Source organism: Camellia sinensis, chromosome 1 (assembly GCF_055761805.1).
Source record: "Camellia sinensis isolate YWXY chromosome 1, ASM5576180v1, whole genome shotgun sequence".
NCBI classification, from domain to species: domain Eukaryota; kingdom Viridiplantae; phylum Streptophyta; class Magnoliopsida; order Ericales; family Theaceae; genus Camellia; species Camellia sinensis.
The window spans coordinates 252,981,681-253,001,176 of NC_138961.1; the positions used below are offsets into that span (position 1 = coordinate 252,981,681).

The 19,496-nt window shown below is 37.0% G+C and overlaps 1 protein-coding gene across 1 annotated transcript; it reads left to right on the forward strand.

Moving 5' to 3' along the window:
• Nucleotides 1-913: 913 nt before the first annotated feature.
• Nucleotides 914-2,148, forward strand: LOC145789446 (CASP-like protein 1F2). The gene is made up of 3 exons (XM_082866014.1): nt 914-1,382; nt 1,479-1,605; nt 1,705-2,148. Exons 1-3 carry the CDS (start codon nt 1,213-1,215, stop codon nt 1,942-1,944), a joined length of 537 nt encoding a protein of 178 aa, XP_082722140.1. The 5' UTR covers nt 914-1,212; the 3' UTR covers nt 1,945-2,148.
• Nucleotides 2,149-19,496: the final 17,348 nt, after the last annotated feature.

Below are 19,496 nucleotides of genomic sequence, written 5' to 3' on the forward strand. Positions count from 1 at the left end.
AAACTCTTATTCTTTCAGTTCTTGATTAAAAATACAATAATGTTATACTTATCATTTTTATACTATAGTTGGTATATAATTTAGGCACAATCATAACTGTTAATAAAATTTACAAATTTGTGCAAGATTTTTTTTTTTTTTGTTGTTGTTGTTGCTGCTGCTGCTGCTAATAGGTTAATTACATTTCTATCACATATATATAAATTAAGAGATGGGACGTATGTGGCAATAATGTTGGCAATTGTACTTGTCCTTCCGTTGTCTAACAACTAAGATACTATTTGGCATTTTCTACAATTTTTTTTTTTTAAAATTTTTTTATCTTTTTTAAGTCAAAGCACTTCTATACTTTTATACTTATCTTTTCGTAAAACGTTAAAAAATATATTTATTTATATCATTACAAACACCCTCTAAGTAAGTAACTGTTACAATTCACGACATAAATATTTATAAATGCATATATGTAATGTAATAATGAGAGTCACATGCATGTGAGATTTACATAGTGTTGGACTTACAGCCATGCAAGTGTCTAGTAGGATTTTTTTGTAAATTATTTGAAATTTCTAACTTTTGTGTATAATCATTTCCATCGCACGAGTCAATGGCAAGAACAACATCAAAACAATAAAATTTAAGAAGACTAGTGTTTTTAAAAAAAAAATACTTTGTATTGACCAAGTTTATCGTTCATTCTAATGGGTTTTATTTTGTTAACGAGTGATTTAAATATATTAGTTAATTGTGCTTAAAATGATTATATATTTTTTATATTACAAATTTTTATTAAAAAAGGAAGTATAATAATTTCAATTTTATACATAGTGAATCAATAAAATCCTACATAATAACTTTCATTTTTTCACCCTCTTAAATACAAATTCCCATTTTGGGGAGATATCATTCTCGAGAAATGTTAGGAATCAAGAAAATTTTTTTATGAAAATAATCATGAAAGATTTGTGACTCTTAGATTACCTTGATTAGTATATGATACTTTATTCTAAGTATAATTTAAAGGTCACAAATCTTTCATAATTATTTTCATGAAAGACTTTCCATGATAGTTAGTATTATTGCTCTCCGTAAAAGTCTTCCTTGAGATTTGCAAATCAGGGTGGCCTTTTTAAGCCCATTACAAAAAGTGAATACTTAAATCTTCCAAATTCACCAAGTCAAAATCCTTCCTTAGTATTCTATTCATTCACCATGTCAAGCCTACCTGAGAGAGCCTTCTTCAATGCCCAATTCACTCTCAGACTTCTTTCCATTGCACTCACATCGGCTGCCATAGTAACCATGCTCCACAGCCATGAAGCTCTAATAATCGCAGACATTTTTGTGATGGAGGCTCGTTATAACTACACGTCTGCATTGAGGTAAACAAAATGATTACTCATAATCCGACACTGCTCCCCAATGAAAACTCAACAAACACACACAAAACTCATCAATCTCTTTGGATTGTTTTTCAGGTTCATTCTTGGTGCAGATATTGTTGTGTGTGCTTGCTCAGTGCTATCACTAATCTTCGTGTTCTTGTTGAGTGGCCCGAGATCAAATCTCCAGCAGAGTTTTTTCATTGTGTTTTTGCATGATCTGGTAAAAATCAAACTGTATCCATTTTTCTTGCTTTTTCGATTGCTGTCTAACAATTGATCGCAATGTTGATTTGTTGGTTGGGATTGTTTGTTATGTCAGGCTATGGCTATGCTGATGATGGCGGGATGTGGAGCAGCCACTGCTATCAGCGTTGTGTCTCGTGCGGGATTGAGCCGCGTTGGCTGGATTCCAATATGTGGTCAAGTGAGCAAATTCTGCAACAAAGTGGCACTGTCTGTCGGGTTTTCTTACTTGATTGTCGTATGCTACTTGTTGCTTACGGTCATGACTGTCCACAACCTCAAGTCTAAGTCCCCAGCAAAGCAGGAAGGAATCTGAGCAAAGTAAAATGCTGTAAATGCCTTTTTTTTATTTTTATTTTTATTTTTTTAGGTTTCTTTTAAGTTTCATTTAGGATTTTAATCAACAAAGCCTGCAAAATTTTCAGTGTTAAAATCTTCAGATCATTGTCTGCAACATTTTGTGTCAAACATGTTCCTCTTTATAATTTAATTAAGGCTTTTCTCGCAGTTTAATGACAAATCACAATTTCAATATACACAATAAAAAAGTGGAAGGTATATAGTATTTTTACAGGAAAGATGGAAGATCAATCTTAGATTTAAGAGCTATGAAGCTACTCTGTGGAGGCGACAAATTGTTGCAATCTTCAAAATTACAGACAAAAAGGATAAATTCACTTTTAGAAATCAGGATCAAACAGCATCGATGGCACATCATCAGATTAGTATGGGCATATCATCAGATTACAATGGGCATGACATATTGAAATGTTAGGACTCTTAACCTCTTTCTTTCAGGTGTTAATTAATAGTATGAACAAAACAATCTCAGGGTTATTGAGGTTCAATGCACTAGTGGTTGCTTGCTATGTCATATAAAATATTTCAAATTGTGCGGAAATGTACAATCATCTTAAGACATTATCACCACGTTAACATCTCTGTATAAAAATACCTATCGTCTAACTAATTTAATTTAGATGATCAACTCTAAAGGCCAAAAAAAAAAAAAAAGATTTAATTTGTACTATAAGTTGCTTTATTTCTTTTAATTTTTATGGGTTGTGTGGGGATATATTTTTTGAGTACTAACACGTGGCAAGGTGACGCCGACGTGTCAGCCAAGGTGCCACGTGTCCTGGTCGTGACGCCGACGTGATCTCGGCAAGGCCGAGGTTGCCTCCGAAGATATCGGAATCCGAGATAAGCGGATAAGGGACAAGAGTCTTAGAATGAAGAGGGAACTCAACCTGGATATGGACAAGAGTCTTAGATTGGGAAAAGACTTCAGTTTGGGTAAAGATGAGACTCTTAGAGAGTTTATCCTAATCCCACTGGGAGTCCCAAATTAGCAGTAATCCTGAGTCCATAGAAGTCAGGCTTCTATTGGAATTAGGTTTATGTTGGCTATAAAAGAGAGGCACCCCCATGGGTCTAAGGTATGCTTTTGATACTCAAGCTTGTGAGTTTAGTATTTGTTTTATCTTTGAGAAATATACTGACTTGATCGTCGGAGTGCCCCCGGGTGGTCGAAACCACCGCGGGATTCTTATATTTCTGTTGCAGGTCAGTCAGGTGCTATCTATTCTATCAGTGCTCTCCAGCTGGTTACTAAGCGGGCAGTGTGGTCGGAAAATCACCCACACAATTTGGCGCCGTCTGTGGGAACTTAGAAGAATAGATGGCCAGTAACGGACAGAGGGAAAACATTGGGGGCGACACTCCTGCTGGAAGTGGCAGACCAATTGACCTTTGAAGGAGACAACCACAACACGGAAACTCGTGACCAGAGTCACGGAGTGAAAGAAGCCGGCCAGGAAGGTGACGCACCAAAGACCACAGATCGAAGCAATGAAGACAACCTCCAGGTATGGAAGGATAGATACTTGCGGAAGAACGAAGACCCTTCCAGAAGGGATGCAAAGACAGGGGGCATGAGCACTCCCAAGGAGATAATATTCAAGTATAGAAGAACTCATCCTGAGTGAGCAGATTCCGGATTCCAGATCCTGGATCCCGGATCCGAGAAGACATGATCTCAGCCTAGACAAGTAGGCCCGAGAAGACGAGAGCTCAACCTAAGTGAGCAGATCTAAGATTCCAGAAGATAAGATCTCGGCACCTGAGTCCAAAAAAAGAAGAGCACAATGAGCAGATCTCAGATCCCAGAAGATAAAAAGGAAACACACAAGATCAGACTAAAGCTTGCCAGAATTAAAAAGTATACTAGGGCCGAGGAGGACATGCCGGGAACAAAGACGTCGGAACAAGAAAAGAGAAACGGCTCGCCGATGCAAGGCCGAAAATCAAACTCAGGTTGGAGCCAAATAGAGAAACCAAGGCCGACAACCTCGGCTTGAATTAAACCTCGGCGAAAAGGTCGAAGCTACATGTATGATGAGAACCCAAGTGGATTTTAAGTTCACACTGGGGGGGCAGAGAGAAGAAGAATGCGTTTACCACTTGTTGAAATTTGTAGCAATTTACAAGTTGGTTAAACCAATATGATACTTAACCGAAGTTAAGCCGAAATAATGCTTAACCGAAGTTAAGCCCAGATGATGTTTAACCAAAGTTAAACCGAGACGATGCTTAACCGAAGTTAAGCTGAGATAATGCTTAACCGAAGTTAAGCCGAGATGATACTTAACCAAAGTTAAGCCCAGATAATGTTTAACCGAAGTTAAACCGAGACGATGCTTAACCGAAGTTAAGCCGAGATGATGCTTAACCGAAGCTAAGCCGAGATGATGCTTAACCGAAGTTAAGCCCAGATGATGTTTAACCGAAGTTAAACCTAGACGATGCTTAACCGAAGTTAAGCCGAGATGATGCTTAACCAAAGCTAAGCCGAGATGATGCTTAACCGAAGTTAAGCACAGATGATGTTTAACCGAAGTGAAACCGAGACGATGCTTAACCGAAGTTAAGCTAAGATGATGCTTAATTGAAATTATGCCGAGATTATTCCTTATCTTCACTCGTTGAAATTTGTAGCAATTTACAAGTTGGAGTTAAGCTGATTCCTTATCTTCACTTGTTGAAATTTGTAGCAATTTACAAGTCGAAGTTAAGCCGAGATTATTCCTTATCTTCACTTGTTGAAATTTGTAGCAATTTACAAGTTAGAGTTCAGCTGATTCCTTATCTTCACTTGTTGAAATTTGTAGCAATTTACAAGTTGAAGTTAAGTTGAGATTACTGTTTCTCTTCACTTGTTGAAATTTGTAGCAATTTACAAGTTGAAGTTAAGCCGAGATTACTGTTTCTCTTCGCTTGTTGAAATTTGTAGCAATTTACAAGCCGAAGTAAAGCCGAGGTTATTGGTTAAACACTTGTAGCAATCTATAGGTTGGTTAAACCAAAGAAGATGCTTAACACTTGTTGAAATTTGTAGCAATTTACAAGATAACGTTAAGCCGACATATGATCATCTGTTGAAATTTGCGACAATTTACAAGTTGAGGAAAAAGCTAAGTATGTTGTTTAAACACTTGTTCAAATTCGTAGCAATTTACAAATAGATTATTGTTTAACATTTGTTATGTTAATCCTTGTTGATCCCTGTTACAGTATATGTTAATCCTTGTTGAAATTTGTAGCAATTTACAAGTAGGCTAGACTGAGATCACCGTTTAAACACTTGTTGAAACTTGAGAAAAAGTTTGCAAAGTTAACATTGAGTAGTATATGTTTCACACTTGTTAGAATTTATGAAAAGTTTACAGGTCAGTATCTTGCCGAAGCAAAAGTTTTGTAGCTATTATACCCGTGGTATGTAACCCCGTGAAGATTGCACAAAGGAGGCAAAGTATGAAAGGCATAGAATCATGCAAGAGCAGTTAGAAGAAGATCAAGATAGAATTCATGGTGATTGACACGCCCTCACCATACAATATCATCTTGGTAAGGCCATGGCTGCATACAATGGGGGCAGTTCCCTCAACGTTGCATCAACTACTGCGGTTCCCAACAGAACATGGGATTGAAAAAGTCAGAGGGGATCAACTGCAGGCAGAGAATTGCTCCATGGCAGCAATAAAATCCACCTACAGCATTCGAGAACTAGAGAAGGCAGAGATTGAAAACGAGGACATAGAGGTACTAGATGATGTCGGCAAGGAGCCAGTCGAGAGGTGTGAAGAGGCACTGAAAATCCTCGTCTAGGAAGGGGATAAAGAACGCTTTTTTCTTCTCGGCTTAGGCTTAGCCGAAGAAGAAGAAAGGGAATTGGAAGCTTTTTTGAGAGCAAACATTGAGGTATTTGCTTGGACACCTTATGAAATGTCTCGCATTGACCCCGAGGTCACGTGCCACAAAATGAACGTCGACAGGTCGGCCAAACCTATAATCCAATGAGCAAGAGGGCCAATGGTGATACATGGCGAAGCAGTAGAGGAAGAAGTAGACAGACTTCTGGAGCCCACGGCCATCCGAGAAGTCAATTACCCGACATGGCTACCAAATACAGTGGAAGAAGGAATGATAATCAAGGAACAAGGAATGTTAACATCGGCCAACAAACAGACATTTTTCATAAGCAAAAAAGCACTAGCAGTTAGCTGGAAGAGCTTCTCTACCATGATCTCGGCAACAATTTCAAGAAGGGACGTGAGACTATGCAGAAAACAGAAACGAAGGCAAGAATCTGGAAATACAACAAAAAAAACAAGAAAAGAAAAATTAGAGTCAAGAAGATGACAAAGTTGAAGAATAAAGCCAAGTGCACAGGCACTAAGCAAGTATAAACAAGAAAGTAATGAACCAGACATGATATGACAAGAACAGTTCCAGGCATTTTAGCAATAAGAAATCAAAAACTTAAAGACAGGCGAGAATAGGAGGCCACAGATGGCAAATAAACAGATTTAAAGTAAATCAAAAGAGTTATGAAAAATTGAGCTTAATAGCAAGTAAAGAGTTTATGAACCTACAAAGTGAAATGAACGCTGATATAAAGATCGCCGGAGTCAAATAGGTGACTAGAAATCAGGAAACTCACCAGAGAGTGTGAGTGGAGCAGTTGCAAAGCTCTTGGAGTTTACGAATTATTGGAACCAGAACCTCGGTTAGGAGGTACGATTTCAAGCAGCTTGGAAAGCATGAATCTTGACACTTGACACAAGTGGACAGTAAGGTCCAGGGAACTTTGAGGTCGGCGAGTTTGATCTCGAACAGAAGGGCACAGATGAATGAACAGTGTAGGTTCCATCACCTCAGAATGCCGAGGTAATAGAACCTAGGGGGCAGTTGTGGGGATATATTTTTTGAGTACCAACACGTGGCAAGGTGACGTCGACGTGTCAGCCAAGGTGCCACGTGTCCTGGTCGTGACGCCGACGTGATCTTGGCAAGGCCGAGGTTGCCTCCGAAGATATCGGAATCCGAGATAAGCAGATAAGGGACAAGAGTCCTAGAATGAAGAGGGAACTCAACCTGGATATGGACAAGAGTCTTAGATTGGGAGAAGACTTCAGTTTGGGTAAAGATGAGACTCTTAGAGAGTTTATCCTAATCCCACTGGGAGTCCCAAATTAGCAGTAATCTTGAGTCCATAGAAGTCAGGCTTCTATTGGGACTAGGTTTATGTTGGCTATAAAAGAGAGGCACCCCCATGGGTCTAAGGTATGCTTTTGATACTCAAGCTTGTGAGTTTAGTATTTGATTTATCTTTGAGAAATATACTGACTTGATCGTCGGAGTGCCCCCGGGTGGTCGAAACCACCGCGGGATTCTTATATTTCTGTTGCAGGTCAGTCAGGTGCTATCTATTCTGTCAGTGCTCTCCAGCTGGTTACTAAGCGAGCAGTGTGGTCGGAAAATCACCCACACAGGTTGGTAGTGCCAAAGTTGAAAAATCATCAGTTTATTTTGGTTCGGGTATCCATCCATAGGTCTCAAATTAGAATTACATACGTTGTCTTAAGCATCAAATTATCTTAATACCAAGATCACACTCTTATACTCACTCCTGTTGTCTCTACCTACCCCCAAGAAAAAAGCATTCATAAATTTGGAACATTATTCAATATTCATTGGACATCATGTAATATGGTAATATAATACCCTATATCAATAATCAATTATCAGCTCACTATATAAACTGTTAGCAGATATTTTAATATTATAATGTGTTATAAATTATATTATGTTATTGGACTCCAAATAATTTGTTAATCCTTTCTTTTCCTACAAGGAAACTTGCCCACCAAGTTTCCAAGAGAAGTCTTCCAAATCTTCTTCTCAAGTCTTCTAAGGAAATTGCTCACCAATTTCCTTTCTTATTCTTATCCACTAAGTGTCTTCTCCTCCAAGCCACTTGCCTAACAAGCTTCATCTTCTATAAATTGATCTAACTTCTTATCTTGGAGTAGAGAAGAAGTTTTGGTTGCTTTATTATGTTTTGTGTGAGATTATCAGACAAATGAAAAAGGGTGTGTATGATAAAGGTTTGGGTTCAACCAATTGTGCAGTATTGGTGAACCATACGACTTAGTCGGGCTGTTGTATCCTGGGGGGACAAGTCAAAGTTTTTTCTACTGCACCGATGTGAGGCTTTTCCTAACCGCAGAAGGCTTGAATCTCCTTAAAGATAGCAAATTTCCTGCGTCTTAGCCCTTACAATAGTTGTTGTAATTTTTATTATTTGTATTTTTTGGTATTTTATTTGTAATTATCACCAATATAAACTAATCATGGTACAACCACAATCTTGTCCATAAGCCACTAATTAGTCTTAAGAGCTAAACCCACTGCAGAAACACGAAATTGAACTTGTTCACACTTTAGTTTGTGTGAACAAAACATAATATGTCCAAAATGGTAAACTTCATATTCAAAAAAAAAAAAAAATGTATTTTGCACCAATAAAAAATAATGTATATGTGAATAAATTCAAACTAATAGAAACAATAATTGGTCCAAAACAACAACATCAATCAATTTTTTTCTGCAGGCCAAAGCATGTAATGGCATAAAAGACACACTTAAACTAAATTTTCAGCCTTAAATCATTCATTTTTCAAATTACATTTACTCATTGTCCGCAGATTTTGCCTTCAAGTTCATATTTTTCCTTCAAGTTCAAGCCAACGCCTTTTGTTGCTTGCTCTCCAGATTTTTGTGTACATAATTTCACTTACGTTCTGTTCTCCAAATGGTCTTTTGATAAACTATAACCAGCTGCTCTTTTTTTTTTTTTTTTTTTTTAATATTTTAGATTTCATTTTGAGTGCTTTCATGAAATCCAAACACCAAAGCCAAAGGCACCATTTGAAGCTCACTAAAAGTTTTAAGTACAGCAAATACGAGAAACAACATTTCAATATGGCCAAAAACTAATAGCAAACAACAATCAAAATAAACACTCAAAACACTCTATAGGAAGTATATACATGGGTCTACAAACATAGGTGTAAATTTAATAGAACTGATACACGTTATACGAGTACATTCTTGTAATAAATGCGAGTACCCAGAATTCGTAAACAGAAATTTATCTAAAAAAACAATTTGTGATCCAAATTCAGCTCTTGTATAATGAGACCCACATCTAAAATGAATTTGGTTCACAAAATTAATTATTTCTTTTGTGCATGAATTCTGTATCCTTAGCATTGCTCACATTCTTGCGGGTATATTGCAGATTACCTCTACACGTTGAGCATAAAGTCGAGTAACGACTTTTCAGGAACAATTCAGCTACTATTTTGAACTTGAGGAATTTCATTTGCCTTCAGAAACCGACCCTTCACTCGCTTTCTTGTGTTGGCTCTGGCCTTCCTCAACTCGTAACGAATGTGCTTATTGAATCTGTCCACAATTTGAAAACATCATGTTTGGAAACATAGGCAATAAGATAGCGCAACAAAGAAAAAGAAATGACAAAAGGGAATCAATCATACACTCGAGTTTTTTTCTTCTCTTTGTAGCGCATCATGGCATTGTGTCACAGGTTGCCTTGCAAGGCCAACTCCATGACGTTTAGCTCGTGGTGGTGTGGCTATTTGAATGCTCAAGAGTGGCTGTTAGAAGTGCCTTAACATGACTCGTCATTGGCCCCAAACAGCCCAAGGCATGCGGGCCACCAGCAGCCAATAGTGGCAAGGTCACAGTCCATGCCCAAAGCCAGTGCTAGCTGCCAGCAGCAGCAGTCAACAGTGCAGATATTTGGCGTGTTGTTTGGGTATTCAAATAAAAGAGTTTCGAGTTGAAATTTTTACTGGAAAAGAGGCCTTGGGGGAAGTGTTTTCCCGACCAAGTTTCGTGATTTTTCTCAATTTGTGGAATTTATAAAAAATCATTATGACTCCTTGGACAAAGGCATGTTTCCTCCTGCCAGAAGGCTAATTGCTTAACAAGCATATATAAGGAGGCAAGGTGTGTTACCTACCTGCCTCCCCGCCCAAACTGGGCTTCAAGTGAGCAACCTTGAGGCAACTCAAGGGCGGGCTTTAGGCATCCAGAGGGGTGTCTAGAGTCTCCATATGGGTTTGGGAGCCCCGTGGACAATGCAATAATGTAAGCACTGCTCGAGTCTCCCAAGAGTGAGGTTTAACACGTTGTCTTCCTTATGCTATGCATTATGGCATCTTGGGGACTCGTTTTAGACCAAATGGGCTATCGAGGCACCACCAAAGGCTTTGTGTGTCAACTCAAGTGCTTGGTTTGGGTTCAACCTCGCACGAGGGGATCCCATGGCTTAAGCTAAGCGGTTGGAAGGCAACACCGCATATATGGGCTATTGAATGAAGGCATCAAGCTATGTATTGACCAAATCCATTGAGGGACTACATTATATTACAAGCGAGCTACGGATTGAGACGTTGCCTTATTCATGCTACACGTTGGTGCAATGCTAAGGTGCGCAATGGCCTTAGGCGGAATCTAACACACATGTTGGCACGAGGATCGCGCCGTGGGCAAAAGATTGTCCCTCGGTGGCTTGTGGGCTTTGCATGACCATTTGGCTATCCGATATGTATCAATTGAGGCATGCTTGACCCTTAGACATTTCGAGACGTTGTCAAAGAGCCAACATACTATGTTGATTTGTCGGCTAACTCGAGGGCCTTCCCTAGCACATTGTTGTGTGGCTAGGCACATTGATGACATGAACCTAAGTTGGGCGAGCTCCTTGCTTGAGGTAAGCTTGGCGCTATGAAGCAACTTATGCTGTGCTTGGTGCACTTGAGGTGTTAGGCCTACTTGTAGCATCCAGGTGAAGACGAAGCTTCCTTGTGAAGTTGTTCTACTTGGCAAAGCATTGGGCCCTAATGTTCAAACGGGTGAGATTATTAACACTCGATTTGTCAACGAGCTATGGCGGACTTAAACTTGGTGGAGTTTGAGCGCCACATGGACGAAAAATTAATTTGCTGCGCCTCTAAAGGAGTCGACCTGTGACACATTGCCTCTGTTCTGTGCCATCATCTCCATGTCAACCTTGGCTATTATGGCTTTTACAGCCCTAGATAAAACCAGTTGTTCCTTAAACAAGATATTGCTAATGCTAGTGTATGTTTTGGGATCATACAATCTGAATTTTGGCATAGGTAAACTATTGCTTTCTGCTGTTGCAGGTTTGCAGCTTGGTATCAGTTTCTTTGAGTGATTTTGCAATTTTTCCAATGAAGCTCATCAAAACCTAAAACAACCTAAGAAAAAAATCTTAATGGAAAGACGTAATAATATCTATCTATAGATTTGTAAACCCATCTACAGCCTATTTGAATGGTGGCTAAATAATAGCACACGTAACAAAAAAATCTAATATAAAAAGTTACAATCAAGACATCTTTCAATCGCAGAGATGCCTCATCTCCACTCTCCATCTCTTGTGCATGCACACTCTAAATAAGCAATCTTGAATCTAGTAAGTGCAACTTCTGAATATCACTATATACACTCACAAGAATAGTGCTTTGTAGATCTTGTGCACATTGATGTGTATAAACCACACATAAGTTGATGACAAATAGTGAAATCCGTAGGTAAGTTTTCAATACCCCCCTTTCCACGTTCAAGCTGAGTTCCTATGCCTTCAAACTCAAAGAACTGATGCTTCATATATGCTAAATAGATGCGAGGCAAAATTCTAGTTCTAAGTTTGAATGTAAGATCTTTCTTTTAGAGAAATCTTTATAGTGAATCATCAATTACTACACATTTCAAGGTGTACTCAGATAAACAATAAAGCACGCTAAAACTTGTCATGTGTGAACATTTTAGAATATGGGTTTTGAGGATAACAATTAATTACTCCCAGAAAGGACTTGCATAATAAGACAATTAGTTGGACTAATTAACAACTGGCACATCCTTAGAAAAGAAAAGAAAAATCTTTCGATGACATAACATTTTTCCAAAAAAAATGATCATTGTAGAAGATTTTCTTCTCACCAACATGTGCCAGATTCCAGAAAAATAGATCAACTAAGGGATAATTGTCAGAGTTTCTTCTCACCAAGAAGCTCTAAAACCCAAGGGAAAGGCCATTAAAGAAAAAAATAATGGAATTCTAATGGACTGAACACCTTTCTAAGATGACAAGAGATGAATCTTTAGAGGCCTAACCAATTCTCTCAATGTGTTCCTAAGTCCCAATTTAAGTCGGCATGATAGAACCTTGCCAATCTTCAACTAAAAAATGTATGGGATTTAGGTCCATGGGTTCATAACAAAAGTTAAAAAAAAATCATTTTCTTAGACGTATGTAGATCATGTTCAACAGATCAAAAAGCTTTACATGATGTTGTGTTCCTAAATTAGAGGTTGAAACCAAATGCACCTACTTTTCTGGCTACACCACATAGTATCTTCTGTTTTAGTCCAGGAATTACGTTTTGGAGCTCCCATATCAACACACCCAGATGAGATTTTTCAACTTGAAATTTGTTTACACACACAACAAATTCATAGAAGACAATTCTATCAATGGAAAAAAAATCGCTTACCTCCTCTACTAGATAAACAAAATGTTGCTTCTGGGATTATTTCTCTGACAACATTCACAATTGATGTTTACTACTAGTAGTAGGCAAACTGACAACATTAGCATTATCACCTTGCTAAACGTTACAAAGGTTATGCGGCCCATACAAACATTCATGTTCTATAGTTGTTAAACATAAGATTCAAATCCCCAAATCCAACAATTTAAATGCAACCAAAATCCAATCTTACAATTGAGAGTTTCCACTCTCTCTCACATCTTAAATCCAACAAATTTATTATCTTTCTTTTATTTTTAAGTTTTTTAATTTGTCTCGAAAGCATCCTTAAAATAATTAAGGCTTTGTTCTCACACACCTCTCCTCCTCCCAGCTAAACCACAGAGAACAGAACTTTGTTGGTATCACTTGCATATTCTATGACATTTGACCATAAAACAGGACCACAATCTGTTTTGATTACTGTTGGTGATAATTACAAACAAAACGCCAGAAAATACAAATAATAAAAATTACAATAACTATTGTAAGGGCTGAGGCACGGGAAATTCGCTCTCTTTAAGGAGATTCAAGCCTTCTGTGGTTAAGCAAAGCCTCACACCGGTGCAGCAGAAAAAACCTTGACTTGTCTTCCCCAGGATACAACAACCCGACTAAGTCATATGGTTCACCAATACTGCACAATTGGTTGAACCCAAAGCTTTATCACATACCCTCTTTTTTATTTGCCTGATAATCTCACACAAAACATAATAAAGCAACCAAAACTTCTTCTCTCCTCCAAGATAAGAAGTTAGATCAATTTATAGAAGATGAAGCTTGTTAGGCAAGTGGCTTGGAGGAGAAGACACTTAGTGGATAAGAATATGAAAGGAAATTGGTGAGCAATTTCTTTGGAAGACTTGAGAAGAAGACTTGAAAGACTTGGAAGACTTGACTTGGAAGACTTGGAAGACTTATCTAGGAAGACTTGTCTTGGAAACTTGGTGGGCAAGTTTCCTTGGAGGAAAAAAAAGAATTAACAAGTTATTTGGAGCCCAATCACAAAATATAATCTATAACACATTATAATATTAAAATATCTGCTAACATTCCCCTACATATTTTAATATTATAGGTAACAAAAACTGAGATTATTAGGCAAATAAGGATATTATGCATCATGGTAGGTGTGCTCTGCATTGAACCTCCATTAGTGAAACAATAATATCTACTCCAGAGCCAATAGTATGCTCAGCATTGAACTATGACTGCTTAAGGGAAATAAATAATTATTACACAAACATAATATTCCAGGTATTCACATAAGCTTTAAAAGCCAGCACATACCGGCATTGTGCGATCCCAGGATTCATGAGTGTGTTTGAGAATTAACTCAAATCTCATAGGTAGCGGACCCACTACCACACTCACATAGGTGAATTCTATCAAGAGTGCTCCTGTAACTATGACATCCCACTCAATAAGAGCTACAGAAATTCATTAAGAGTTTTTTTAATAACTCAACCTCTACAACGTTACAGGATAAATGCACTTACATCATAGGGATGGGTAAAAAGTAATTTAGTGCATTTCTCACGGCCATTATATGATCGTTTTTCTCATTGAACCTAGTTACAGGATCTCTGGTCCCTGGGTTGAGTATCCTCATACATAGCTCCTGCTATATTCAATGGGCTTCAACGCCATCCCCATCGATGTATTCCAAACTCTATCTCTTGCTAAGGCCTTAGTTAATGGATCTGCAAGATTATCGCCAGATTTAATATAATCCACATTTATGATGCCATTATTCATATAAGATCTCATAGTACTGTGTTTTCTTCTGACAGGTCTGGATTTACCGTTATAATAACGGTTATTAACTCGACCAATTGCTTCGGTGCTATCACAATGAATCAATATAGGTGGAATCAATTTTTTCCAACAAGAGATTTCATTTAATAAATCTCTCAACCAATTTGCTTCTTCACTAGCTGTAGCTAAAGCAATAACCTAAGCCTCCATTGTTGAATTAGCAATAATGGTTTGTTTTTTCGATTTCCAACTTATAGCACCACCTCCCAATGTAAATAAGTAACCAGTGGTTGATAATGAATCACCCAATAAGGTATTCCAATCGGCATCACTGTAATCTTCAAGCACTGCAGGATATTTATTATAAAACAAGCCATATTTTATGGTACCAGATAAATATTTCATAATACGCTCAATGGCTAGCCAGTGATCACTACTAGGCTTGCTAGTAAACCTGCTAAGTACTCCAACTGTATAGGCAATGTCAGATCTAGTACAGTCAGTCGCGTAATGCAAGCTACCAATCATACTAGCATATTCCTTTTGATTAACTACATCCTCATCATTTTCAATAGGAAATAAACGCACATGAGGATTGAAAGGAGTAAGAACATGCTTGTACTTATAAAAATTATATTTTCTCAATATTTTCTCAACATAATGTGACTGATAAAAAAATATACTATCACATGTTTTGGTAATTTTCAGTCCCAAAATATAATTAGCCTCACCAAGATCTTTCATATCAAAATGGCTATTAAGTATATTTTTAATTTCTACGATGATATGCAAATTAGAGCCAAATATAAGTAAATCATCCACATAGAGGCTAATAATGACATGTGACTTTTTTTCAGATTTATAGCAGATGCATTTATCACATTCATTCGTTTTATAGCCATTCTCAATCATGCAGGAATCAAATTTCTCATGCTACTGTTTAGGGGCCTGTTTTAAGCCATATAGGGATTTAACTAGCTTGCACACTTTGCTTTCTTGACCGGGTTCCACAAAACCCTCAGGTTGATCCATATATATTTCTTCACCCAGGTCTCCATTTAAAAAGGCTGTTTTATTATCCATTTGATGAATTTTTAAATCATGAATTGCAGCTATTGTAATTAATAATCTAATGGATGTAACTCTAGTAATTGGAGAAAATGTATCAAAAAAGTCAAGATTTGCTTGTTGTTTAAAACCTTTTGCAACAAGCCTTGTTTTATATTTGTCAATAGTTCTATCTGGTTTAAGTTTTTTTCTCAAAACCCATTTACAACCAATAGTTTTACAACCTGGTGGTAAATCTACTAATACCCATGTTTTATTGGATAATAATGATTCCATCTCATCATTTACAGCCTCGTTCCAAAAAACAGAGTCAGGAGATGCCAAAGTTTCTTGTAAAGTTAATGGAGTTTCCTCCACATTAAAAACATGATAATCAGGGCCAAAATCTTTTTCTAATCTGGCTCTTTTACTCCTTCTAGGTTCAAAAACTACAGTATCTTGGATTTGTAAAAGAGGAGTAGAGGAACCGGTTTCAGATAAAATATTTTCTTGATAATTTTGACCCCCACCATTTTTAGATTTAAAAGGAAATTTTTCTTCATGAAAAATTGCATCACCTAATTCAAAAATTATTTTGTTTTCCATATCAAAAAATCTATAGGCTGTACTATTTGTTGCATATCCAAGAAAAGCACAAGTGGTAGTTTTCACACTTAATTTAGGTCTTTTAGGGTCCACAAGTCTAACAAAAGCTAGACAACCCCAAACCCTCAAATATCTCAAATTTGGCTTATGTCCTTTCCACAACTCGAAAGGTGTAACTTTTATTTTTTTATGTGGCACTCTATTCAAAACATAACATGCAGTTAAAATTGTTTCTCCCCACAAATTTGAAAGAGCACTTGCTTCAATTAGCATAGCATTTGTTAAATCAGTTAAAGTTCTATTTTTCCTTTCTGCTACACCATTAGATGCAGGAGAATATGGTGGAGTAGCTTTATGGATTATTCCCAAAGACAAAGCAAACGAGTTGAATCCAAAAGATTCATATTTCCAGCCTCTATCACTTCTATATTTTTTAATCTTTTTATTGAATTGATTTTCAACTTCAAGAAGGAATTCTTTAAATTTTTCAAAAGCATCATTTTTATTTTTCAACAAGTATACATAAGTGTATTTTGAAAAATCATAAATAAAAGTGATAAAATATCTATTTCCACCACGTGTTAAAATTCCTTCAAATTCACATAAATCAGTGTGAATTAATTCTAACAATTCAGTATTTATCATCACACTTTTATGAAGCCTTTTAGTTATTTTTGCTTGACTACAAACTTCATATTTCTCAAACTTATTTGTTAGTCTGGGAATTAATCCTAAACTGCTCATGACTCCCACATATTGGCTATTAATATGACACATACGAGAATGCCAAAAATTCATAGAACACAGCATGTAAACAGAAACATGTGCTTTTTTATTCTCAACATTTAATTTAAACATTCCATCACAGGCATACCCTTTCCCCACAAATATGCTTTTTTTAGTGATTACATATTGGTCAGATTCAATAGTCTGCTTGAAACCAACTTTGTTGAGCAAATAACTCAACATCAAATTTTTCCTCATGGATAATGTGTACAACACATCTTTTAAAACAAGCGCACGTCTAGAGGTAAAATTCAGCTCAACATCCCCACACCCGAGCACCTTGGTTAAACTGGAATCACCAAGCATAATAGTCCTTTCCTCATTAAAATGAGTGAAATTTTTGAACCAATCTTTATCATAGCAGACATGCCTATTGGCACCAGAGTTTGCCCACCACCCTTCCACAGATTGAACCATAAAAATATCTGTAATCATAACTACAAATGGTTCCTTGGTAACATTAGCCTGTGGTCGAGACTGTTGTTTTCGAAATTTGCAAGTTTGAGCAATATGTCCACTTTTGCCACACACAAAACACATCACATTTGTCAGATCTTGTGAAGGAGGTTCTTGGTTCCATTTCTTTTGCCTCGGGTAATTTTTATTTTGTGGCTTTCCAGTATTTTTTCAGATTTTCTTAACTGGCTTCAAGTGACTATTTTTATGAAATCGACCTTTAGGTAAAGTATTTCCAAAAGTTAAATTTACCTTTGCAACGGAATGCTCTTGTGTCATAAGCGCATCATATCCTCGTGCTTCCTCCTCCACCCGAATCCGTGTGATTAAAGTCTCCAAGGACGTCTCTTTTTGCTTGTGACGCATTGACTTCTTGAACTCCCTCCAAGATGATAGTAGTTTGTTAACAATACCTGTTACAACAAGATTGTCTCCAATTTTGATGCCTTCCGCCACTAGCATCTGAAAATCTTGAACTTGCTCCACCACTGATTTTCCATCTATCATTTGATAGCGGAAAAAACAACTTGCAGCATATTTTTTAGCGCCTACCTCTTCAGTGTCATATTTATTATGCAAGGCATTCTAAATTTCCTTGGCAGTGGTGTAAGTAGTATCATAATAATCATAAAATTGATCTGAAAGATAATTCAAAAGATAATATCGACATTTATACTCATTTGTGTTGTATTTCTCGATTTTTTCAAGATGAGCAGCATACTCTTCGTCGGTCATCTCTTCAGTGGGGACTTTGTTCGGATTTTTCTCGGTCAGGATATAGGCCACCTTAAGGAGATTGAGGTAGAAAAGCACCTTACCTTTCCATCTCTTGAAATGGGCTCCCTTGAACCAGAAGGGCTTGTTGAGATCGCCGGTATTCTCGTTGGGCTTCTCCAGTACTGGCTCCATGAATTTTTGCTACTTGAATCTCTTTAAAATTATTGGAGATAATTACAAATAAAACACCAAAAAATACAAAATAATAAAAATTACAATAACTATTGTAAGAGTTGAGGCGTGGGAAATTTGCTCTCTTTAAGGAGATTCAAGCCCTCTGCGGTTAGGCAAAGCCTCACACCGGTGCAGCAGAAAAAACTTTGACTTGTCCCCCCCAGGATACAACAGCTTGACTAAGTCGTATGGTTCACCAATACTGCACAATTCGTTGAACCCAAAGTTTTATCACATACACCCTTTTTTATTTTCCTGATAATCTCACACAAAACATAATAAAGCAACCAAAACTTCTTCTCTCCTCTAAGATAAGAAGTTAGATCAATTTATAGAAGATGAAGCTTGTTAGGCAAATGGCTTGGAGGAGAAGACACTTAGTGGATAAGAATAGGAAAGGAAATTGGTGAGCAATTTCCTTGGAAGACTTGAGAAGAAGACTTGGAAGAAGAAGTCTTGGAAGACCTGGAAGACTTATCTAGGAAGACTTGTCTTGGAAACTTGATAGGCAAGTTTCCTTAGAGGAAAAGAAAGGACTAACAAATTATTTGGAGCCCAATCACATAATATAATCTATAACACATTATAATATTAAAATATCTGCTAACTATTACATTATAAAAGAGTAACTTTAATCTCAAAATTAACATCATGGTTAATTCAAAATGCATGATTCTAGCTTCCACAGTAATCAATACACTACTACATTTTCAAATGATTGAAAAGTAATATATTTTACCAATAAGGCAAACTGAATTTTGTAAGTTATGATTAGGCTTCTGGTCTACCTTTGAGTCTTACCTGTTAAGGTATTATGGTTAAAACTGATGTCCAAAACCAAAAGTACGGCTTCATACAAGTGCATGAATGGCACAAATGTAAAAGATTGCTTCATCTGTATCTCGAATCATGATTCACATTTTGAACACCTTCCAAGAGATATCAAGCAGCAAGCAGAAGTATGAGAAAGCCATGTGTCGTTTACATATCATTTGGCAGTAATTTAAACTATACACATCTAACGAAAATAAAATGTAAGGCAGTCAGAATGGCTTACATTAGATTGATCTTTGAGGCAAGAATCAAAAGAATCCATAGGAAGACCAAATTACGACCACTTATTCTAATGATTCCAACCAAATGATTACAAGAAAGGCTCCAGCAGTTTAGAATGTGTGTCTGAACGAAAAGATAAAAGAGAAACAAACAAAAACTAATACGGCACAAAGAGGAGGACTACGTCAACAAATTCTGTATCCCAATTAAGTAGGGT

Coding starts and splice junctions, on each gene's coding strand:
- LOC145789446 (XM_082866014.1), top strand. CDS start 1,213: ATGTCAAGCCTACCTGAGAGAGCCTTCTTCAATGCCCAATTCACTCTC. Junction 1,383..1,478: donor AACTACACGTCTGCATTGAG/GTAAACAAAATG, acceptor ATTGTTTTTCAG/GTTCATTCTTGGTGCAGATA. Junction 1,606..1,704: donor TTGTGTTTTTGCATGATCTG/GTAAAAATCAAA, acceptor TTGTTATGTCAG/GCTATGGCTATGCTGATGAT.